Raw genomic sequence first — 9,632 nt, forward strand, 5'->3', positions numbered from 1 at the left:
AGGGGTTGTCCTGTCCTCCTTCCCCAAAATGCCGGCACGTTCCTGGAGAAAGAGGAGTGGACCTGACTGCAGGAGGTGGCATTTCGTACCTTACGTAAACTGCGGAGTTGAGCTTTGTTTTGTGCTTGAATTAAGATAGAGGCTTTTTGTTTTGAGGGACCAGTACCTGATTTTCAAATGAACCCTGTTCATTTGAACCTGCGAGTTATTGGGACTGTCACGTTTTCCAGTTGCATAAATGTGACATCCAATTTACTGGTTTTACTACTTTTGGTATAAGCAATGGTTTTAAGAGCAAATGCAATGGCTGTTCCTTATGGTGTGGATACGGCAGTCTGCCTTGGTTTGAGGCAGCGTTGCTTTGGTGCTCAAGGGCTCGTTTTCTCACACGGCCAGCGTGTTTATTTTCTATGTTATAATTGCACAGACATTAGTGGAGATTACTCAGATGGTGTGGCGATTCTGAGTGTGGCTATTAAAGATGCAGCTGCACTATCCAGAATTTCTCTGTGCCTTTGGCTACGTAGATTAGTTTAAAGCCTGGGCTATTGGAAATGAAAGGGTGCATTGTACAGACAGGGCTGGTAATGCCGTTACCTGCTCAGGCCGAATTAAACATCCAAGTTACTGCAGTCTTCCCAGACAGAGGAATTTTGAAAACAGTTGGGAAGTAAATGAACTCTGGCACAAGTGATTTCTGGCTGCTTTGGCCTTGGGCCTCCTGTTAATAGAAAACTTTGCTTCAGGTGTTTTTTGTAACATTTCTGAGTGTTTATTCTTGGTGCCTGCTAATACCTGAGCACATACATACCACTGTCCACTGCATCTCTCCTTTTTTCTTAGTTGATTGTTGCATTTCACTGAGAAGGGCAAGTCTGTGGCAGAGCCCCTCATGCCTCTGGATTCCCACGTTGCCAGGACCTACACCTTACCCTGGGGGGAGGCGTCCCCAGACAGACCCATGGATGCCCAGCCTCCCTCATGAAGACTTGAGGCCGTAAGAAATGGCTTTGTACTTACGGTTGCAGCCCGTGGTACCCTGAGGTACAAGGCAATGCGCAGGATCTCCCAGCGAGCCGTGGTGACTGCACTCCTCAGGAGCCAGTCCACAACTGCAGCTTCTGTGTATGTACGCACGTATCCAGGAGCACGGGATGTGTTACCGTATGACAGCCCTGCAGATGTTGCCTTTGTGGGCTGGAGGCCAAACCCAAGGAAATATCTCAGTCTAACAAAACTCCAGCAAACGTTAAAAAATGCTGAAGCCTTGAGAAGCGTCTCACAAGAGCAGGAGGCTGAAATCAGACTGAACCATGCCTTAGAGCGTATTATCAGCCACTAACGAGAAACCTTGCACTCGTAACACACTGGGGAATACACAAGGTTTAGAAAATGCCAGCAGATCCTTAATCTCTGTGATGGGGTGGTAACAATCCAGACAGCAATGGCAGACTAATGAGTGGCCAACCTCTGTGGGCCTGAAGCTCTGCCCCATTGCCTGCTTCCTTCTGTCCTTGCTAACTACTGGGGAAGTCAAAATGGAATTGAGAAGTGCAGCAGCTAGTGAGGACAATCTACACTACATCCCGCAGAAGGAATTATTCTCTGACAGAAAACATTTTTTCCTGCTGGCTTTATTTCTGAGATCACGAGCAAGGCTCGATGCTGACGTCATGGCACAGTATTTCATTCCCCTTAGATGAGCAAAAGGGCAGCACCCGCCTTAGGGCCGCCAGTGGCACTAGACTGCTGCCCCAGCACTCTGCAGGCACCTTTTCTGTTTTCCACACGGCCACCAACCCAGCCAAGGTGAACTTCCCACACATGGAGAGATCCAGGAATGCAACTTCTCCTCTTTTCTGGTGTGTTACCAGCTGGTTTGGATTCAGGGATCTTTCCTGGGAGTTTGTTGAGCTTGCCTGAGGGCTTATTAGCCAGCAATTATGAAAGCATAGACACTGGCTCCCTAACATTTGGAATGACACCCCTCAGCAGGCACCACAGCCAGTGCAGACAGGTCATCGGCATCTTAGTGCAAGTTCTGCTTTCCCATATCCCAGGCATGGTGGCTGAATCCTCAGCACTTAAGGAACAAGAGCAGAGACGATTCTGTTCCAACAGCAGCCAGACTGCTCACTGAGTTCACACATAGTCCAGAATTTCTGTCTCCATTTCATTTTCACTCCCATCAGAAGGCTTGAATTCCTCTTCCTCCTCCTCTTCATCATCCTCATCCTCTCCAGACTCATATGCCAGCTGCTCTTTGCCATCTTCACTGTTTGTTGTGTTTGAAAAAAGAGCTTAATTGGGAAGAATGAAAGAAACACACTGTGATGCCTCTCTCAGTGAAACCTGTGGGCATTTGCAGTAGAGTTCATAAAACACGTGAGAGGAAGGCAGACGCCAGAGGGCCACAGCTGATGTTGCACATCTTAATAGAATGTGAACAAGCCTAAAGCAATCTGTTTTCATACTCCCAGAACACCTGCAGAACAGCAGCGGATCTGCAGTGCTGTGCCTCCTCTCCTAGCTGATTCTCCCCTAATTCACTGGGATACCGCTTTGGCCCAGCATCGTGCAAAAATTATTTCCTCACTTCTTGGACAATTAATAACATCAGTAAAAAGTAAAATGCCACCAACAGATACAGCAGTAAGAATAAGATCTTAATTATCACTATGCAAAGACATTTAAAACCTGAAGGCTGTGATACTGGAAAGATGAAAGAGAAAACCTTTACTCCCAGCCATTACTAATCTCAACCCACGCTCATGCTGCAGGACAACAGCCTCAGCTCACGCACTGCAATGAGCTACAGCACAAAGAACACCAGATGTAGCACAAAGGAGGAGGCAAATACAGGAATGCTACTGCCCCAGTGCTGACTGCAACATCCTTATTCAGCCCATGTCGTCTCAACACCATCAGGAAGGCAGCAATACACTTTGCGATTTAGAGGCATCCTTACCGGGTCTTGTGGATCTGATTATCTGCTTTATCATCAGAGACATGCTATCTCGCAGGTCATCACTAGTCTTTGGAAGGCACCACCCATCCCGCTCTGTGCATTCTGACTCTGTGCCATCATTCCGATGTATGATTTTCTGAAGGCTAAAAAGGAGCAAAAGGGAAGGAAACGCTAGCCTTCTACATTCAGATGCAGGCTTCAAATGAGACAGACTATGGCTTACTTCCATTTTACTTTACTGAGGTGGAATAGCAAATTTGGTTATTCACGTAATTGTCCTATGAGAAATGTTATAGCTCTAACAGAAAACTCAGATGACAGCGTGCAATACCTTTCCACATTCAAGTCACAGAGCTGGTAGAACATCTGCCGATAAGGGGGTAAGGCTCCTTCTCGGAAAACGTAGATGGATTCCTAAGAGGAGGAAAGAAGGAAAGGATTAACATGCATTTTGTGGTGTAACAGGACAACTCTGGTTTAACTGAGAAGTACTTCCGATGGGCTGATTCAAGAACAAGGCAATTCCAACACAAATCAGTTCCAAGGCATAAGTCTGCATATGGCAAAAGATAAAGCTGAATGCAGCAAAATTTCACTACAGTCAGTCACAACAGCAGTTGTGCAGAGGACACGCTTCCTCTCGTCAAACTGTGGCTCTGTCTGCAGCCTGTTACCGTGTAACAGTGGATCACAGGTTTCATTCTAGCAAAAAGGGAAGAACAAAAGACTCCTGTTTATATATTTATTTTGCCCTGCTGGATTTTTCAGGATGGCCTGATAAACACATGGTGATTTTTTGCACTTCACTGCCAGTAAAATTCCAATTTTATCAATTGAAACAAAATGCTCATAACATATGAGTGCTGAGAGTACCAATCCCATCTTGCAGCACGTAAGAATACATTCAGTGCACAGCAGGTGAAGTTCTGTAGTGACATGTACAACTAGCAGCTTCCCAGGTACACCTGAGGACATCAACTCACTCACAACTGTCGCCTTAATGACTGACAAAACAGGAAACACACCTTTTTCACTCAGCTATTTCAAGATTCTGGTAAAAGACAGTAATTCTTACCTTCAGTTTATACCTGCTGGAGGCAGGCTTTTTTGCACCGGATGCACCAGACGTACCAAGCCCCTGTTTCAGATCGTGTACACTGACTGTGTGGCTTACTGAAAGACACACACAAAAAAGAGTCCTTATTAGGGACATCTTTCACTCCGTGGTGTTGTACTGTCGCTTCTCCATGTTAATACCACTTCGCTGGTCAGCAAAAAACAGACCAACCCAGCAGCTGAGCACGTGTTGCTCATTCTTCAGAGACAGTAGTGGACAGTCACAGGAAAGGTGGTGAGTTTGGCGGCTTTTTCCGCAGTGCATTTGTTCATAATTTTAACCGTTTCTACTCTCCCTTGACAAAGAAAAAGGAACAGCTCTCCCCTTACTCTGCACCATCACCAAACAGAAGTGAATGCTGAATTCCCACAGCACTGCTTGCAGACCTCCCTTCTGTCTGCTAACACATACTGTGGCTCAGCCAGACATGCATCCAGGACTCCCACATTTCCCAGCAGAAAATTCTTCTTCAGGCTTTAACAGCAGCACCATATTATAATGGGAAATTAAGCTCCAATTTTGTCTCAGCTGGAACACAGGAAGACCCTTCGTTACCTATTACTAGGCTGGGGTAAACAAAGAAACAGAAGAGCCAGACAGCCCTTCTGCTGGCACAGCATACCTGGCTTCTTGACAGTGATGGGCAGACTGTAGTTATACGTGCTGCGTTTCGCCTTCACAGGCATATCGTTAGGGGCGTAACCTAGAGGTGAAAAAAGAAAACCAACAATGAACGGAGGGCAAGCACCCTGCACAATATCCCTGGCTCAGAAACAGAGGTGCTGGACTGGTGTGTGAGAGGCAGGGTGGTCTTTGGGCTATGCTGACTTGAGCAAGGTGGGGAGAGGAGAGCTGTCACAGCAACCAAACCCTTTAACCTGGAAAGAGGGAGATGTGATCTGCTCTTAATGACTGGATGCCAGCTCTGTCACGGATTTATTAGATGACCTCAGAAAGTCCTTTCCCTCGCCTTACTCTCTGCAAAATCAGAGCAGGGGAATCCTCTGTCCCAAAGTCTGAGACCAAGCCTCCTGCACAAGATCCTGCACAAGGTCCTTGAGGGAACGCTACTACATAAGCATCAGAATCTACTGCTCAGTGCCTCCCCTGAGCGAGAGGGAAGATGGTCATCTGCATCCACTTCGGCTTTGAACACATGGAGGAGGAAAGTCATCGGCTGTCCACTGGGTTTGGAATGTGCCACATGAGGTAAGACATATTGCATACTGTGAAATAAAATATTAAAGGAGTTTAAGGAAGAAATACTGTAAGCAAAGAACTCAAAAGATGTCATCTTCAACAGAGCAGAAATATGGCAAAAGAGTTTGAAAAACAAGTAAAAAGAAAAGTACTACCAGGATTAACCAGAAAGCAGAGGGAGCGTTTCTGTGGTTTGGGCCCTTTTACCATATTTCATTCCACAGCGAATTCGGAAGTCCAGTACTTGATAAATCTTTGCTTCAGGGTGTTTTCTGGGGTCATACCCAAACCTAACCCATAAGCTTCTCCAAGGACCTGTTAACTGCATAAACACACATGGGGGAAGATGGTTACAAAAAACAGTACAGTGTTGCAAAGTTTCTTCAGTACAGTGTTGCAGTTTCTTAGAAAATTCTTGTATTTCCCCTCATTGCCCCAAAACTGGTTTTTTTACCAGCTTCTTCCTCACTTGCCACACCAGTATTTACAACTGAAACCTGGGCAATCAGTGCATCAAAGCCCAAATATTTGCATGCTTTTACAAACTAACTTGCAAGGTCACATTAATAAAGTTTGGAAAAATTCTGCTATCATTCCCAGATGGACAGTCAATTTGAGTGTCTGACTGAAGTGCAAAACCAAATCGAACCAACGGAGCGAACAGTTACTGAATCCTCCATGGTTTTAACTTCTGTTAAAAAGCAGAGTTTTTCATCTTTCTCTCAACATAACGTGAAGCTCAGATACTTAGTGGTGGGACCTCAGAAACCGCGAAGAACCAGGAACACCCAGGTGACGCTCCCTTGCTCTGCCTCCGAGCAGCCCCAGACAGGCACGGGGCAGATGTACAGACTCACCATGTAATAGGCCAAATACGGCAACAGAAGTTTCAGCTTGTCTGGGTGAACGCTGATATTGGCTTTTACTGCATTCCGAGACCAGACAGGACGGACTTCAAAGAGCTAAAACAATACAGAAACAATCATGGAAATGGTGGGAAGTGGGTTACACTAATGGCAGTTCAGCTCTGCAAGTAGACTTTCTTTTGTATCAGGGCCTTTTGCCCTTAGAATGAGCTACCAGAACGGTAACATAAGAACTAGTGGCACAAAAAGGAATGTAACTTGTGTTGGCTGCAAAGGCAGATTCAAATCTTGACTTGCATAACCGAGCTTAACACAGCAGTCTCGGTGATGTCTACTGATACTTGCTCTATCATTCAGTCGCAGTCAGCAAGAATTTCTGGGGAACTCAGAGAAAATGTCTGCGAGCAGTTTTTTCCGGCACAGCATGTCACAGTACCGTGCTCAAGGGAGAACTATGGCACGTACCTTTCTCAGCTCTTCCTCCGCCTTTTTGTCCACAGGGTTGGTGCACACTTTCTTCCAGGTCTGTACAGCAGCATCCAGGGCTTTAGTTGGGATTTCTTCATCATCAAAGTTCACAAAGATAGCGTTGTGCGGGCGACGGGCCCTGCTGAGGCCAATCAGGTTCTCACCAGACACCTGGGGATTGTTGTATCCCTCCCTAAGAAAGGGGGAAAGGATCGGGTTTGCTTTCTGCCTGTGGCACACATGGATTCGGGGCCTTCACGGGAACATGCGAAAATGGAAGTTTGTGCCCCAGATTTTGGAAGAGAAGGGACTCAGCCACGTGAGCAATGGGTTGGTTTATCTTTGGCCACACCTCCCTATGGATTTTGGAATCACATCCTGGTACCGTAAAAGACTCCTGTGACATCACTGAGGCAAGAAAATTTAAATTTGAAGAAACCCCAGCAAAGCTACATCCAGTTGCACAATGACAGAGGTCCCCTGTACTATCCGACAGAAAACCCTCAGGCAATCGGCTACTGGTTTGTATGAAATGCGTTTGCAGCACAAAAGGCTTCACCCTCTGCATTTCCTCTACTGTAATTACTGCAGCTCAGTAGGGTCCAGGGACAAGCCAAGATGGAAATGCAGTTTAGATTAATTTTTTTTTCTTGTAAAGTGCCGATGAAGGACTACAGTGAGAAAATGAAAGATGTTTCTTGTGGGAGATCTCACAGATTGTTCCGGCAAAACCAGCCGTGGGCCAGGAGGGAACAGGTCCCATGAACGTGGTCACAGGAGCATATGGCATTGACTCCTGCACGTTCCAGCCCACTGGCAGCAGGCAGAGAGCCGGGCTCACTGCACCCCACGCTGCACATGGTGTGCTGGGGGAGGCAGTCATCTTCACCACATCTCCAGGTCCCCTCACCTGGCAAGGCCTCAAGTGGACTTTTGCTGAGGTTTCTGCTGCCAGGCAGTTTCTCAAGTGTGCCCGCCTCTGTTGTGCCAAACCAAGAGGGATAGAACAGAACAGGGCGGCAGCTTAAAGAGGTAAAACACATGAATGATGTAGTTAGTGCTCCTGGGATGCTTCAAGAGCACAAATCCTGTAACAACACCGAAGTCAGAATGGATTTGATGCATCTTCAAGCGATGAAAAAGGAAATCTTAACTTGGAGACTTGTCTCTTACAAGTGTATATCAAACCAGCAGAATGTTTCACGCCTGTCCATTCCAGAACCAACACAACTATTTACTACATTATGAGAAAAGGCACTAACCGGTGCTGTATATCTGGCCGATAAAAATAGTCAACAGGAGTGTCCAGACGTGAGAAAATTGGTGGCGGGATGTAGAGAGGTAATTCTCTATTGAAAAATTCTTCCTTCTCAGGTTTGAGCATTAGGACTTTGTCATACATGGAGGTTTGCTTGCCATCGGGACCAGAGTGCATTGCCAGGTACTGGAAATCAGACATTCCTGAGAGAAACAAAGGTTAAAACATTGTGAAGTTGGTTGTGAATACCACAACATCTCTTACAACACTCAACATTCAGGAGCAGGAGTCCGGTACTTTTATGCAGCGCTTTATACAGCAAGGAGACTTGATTGTCCTTCCAGTCCTAAATTCTTAGAGGGAAACACTTCCCTTTCCCATCAGACATAGCTGTCTTTAAGCTACGTGGACACAAATCCAAGTACTACCTTGGAATTTGTAAACGGTGGTGACAGTCCCAAGAATTTCCATTTCAAACTGGACTTCTGGCTGGATTTGTTCTTCGGTGTCCAACTGCTTCTTCTTCTTGGTCCTCCTCTTCACCTTGAGCAGCATGGTGGAGGTGGGGAAGCGATTGGCACATACCGGGTGGCAGTAAGGATCCTTGGGGCGGAAATACAGCTCCAGCCTTTTGGCAGGGTCCGCGTAGATCTGTCGGCAAAGGTAGGCACCGTCCCTGTTAGCTTTGCACCCGCGCAGCCTGTCTCCCCTGGACCCCCTTTGGCACCAGGCCACCGGCCCCACACCCTCAGCGGTGGGCATCAGCCGTTTCCTCCCACGCTGCCTCAGGGATATCAACCCCCGCTCCGCCAACACGGGCAGCACATCATGAGGACACACAGCCGCTGCCATCCCGCCCGACACCTCCCGCCCCATCGCCCACGGACGGCAGCGGCCCAGGTGAGCTGTGTCACCCCGAACCCACGCGTGGGGCCTGTGTGGAGCCTGCTGGGCCCCTGTGGCTCGGACAGAGGGGTCCCACAGCAGGGGGGGCTCCCTGGCGCCGACAACCCCCGCCTCCAGCCCCCTCCTCAGGGCCCCAACCCCTCGCCCTGGAAACCCTCCTCCATCCCCCGGCCTCCCCCTCAGCCCCCCGGGCCCTCCTGAGCCCTTCGGGCCCCCCTCACCCGCGACACCCCCTGCTCTCCTCCCAGGGTCAGCAGCATGGCCCCGACGTCGCGCACCAGCCCCGGGTACTCCACGCACACCATCCGCGGCGTGCGGGGCAGCTCCAGCACGGCCGAGCCCCGCTCCCTCCACTGCTTCCCCGCCGCCATTGCTCCCCTGCTCCGGTCCCTCCCGGTAGCGCCCCTGCCCGGTCCGTCCCGGCCGCGGCACAAAGGTTCCGCCGCAGAAAGGTTCCTACTGCGGCGGCGACAGGCCAGGCCGGGCCGCGCGGGGTCTCGGGTGGGTCGAGATGGAGGAGAAGGTGGAGGTGGAGGCCAGCGGGCCGTCGTGCTCCTCTGCCAGCTCGGGCTCGGAGCTGGAGCTCCCTAGCCCAGCCCAGCCTCTGCCAAGCGGGGACTTGTGCCCATAAATCAGTGTGGAATAATACCCTTTCCCCCTTGGGTTTATTTTCCCCTCTTTGAGTTTCTGAGCTGCAACTGTATGGCAAGAGTTCACCAGTTGGTTTGCGTGCATATATTACAACTGTAATTACCTTAGAGCTGTTTGTTATTAGAGTGGATGTAACCCCAAGCACAAACCCAGGCTGGGCAGAGAATGGCTGGAGAGCAGCCCTGAGGAGAAGGACTT

The 9,632-nt window shown here is 48.7% G+C and overlaps 1 protein-coding gene across 2 annotated transcripts; it reads right to left on the reverse strand.

The window, feature by feature from the left end:
* Positions 1-24: 24 nt before the first annotated feature.
* On the reverse strand, positions 25-9,180 carry GTF3C5 (general transcription factor IIIC subunit 5). 2 transcript variants are annotated; one of them, XM_063352941.1, is made up of 11 exons: positions 9,084-9,180; positions 8,306-8,528; positions 7,882-8,080; positions 6,617-6,812; positions 6,143-6,247; positions 5,493-5,607; positions 4,708-4,788; positions 4,044-4,141; positions 3,300-3,382; positions 2,969-3,111; positions 25-2,300 (listed from the first exon to the last, which is right to left on the reverse strand). In XM_063352941.1, exons 2-11 carry the CDS (start codon positions 8,430-8,432, stop codon positions 2,143-2,145), a joined length of 1,305 nt encoding a protein of 434 aa, XP_063209011.1. In that variant the 5' UTR covers positions 8,433-8,528; positions 9,084-9,180; the 3' UTR covers positions 25-2,142. The 2 variants fall into 2 exon arrangements, with proteins under 2 accessions (XP_063209011.1, XP_063209010.1); XM_063352940.1 differs by having other exon boundaries at positions 9,005-9,176.
* Between the last annotated feature and the right edge of the window lie 452 nt (positions 9,181-9,632).

The sequence above is a fragment of the Chroicocephalus ridibundus genome, chromosome 15 (genome assembly GCF_963924245.1).
Source record: "Chroicocephalus ridibundus chromosome 15, bChrRid1.1, whole genome shotgun sequence".
Classification (NCBI taxonomy): Eukaryota; Metazoa; Chordata; class Aves; order Charadriiformes; family Laridae; genus Chroicocephalus; species Chroicocephalus ridibundus.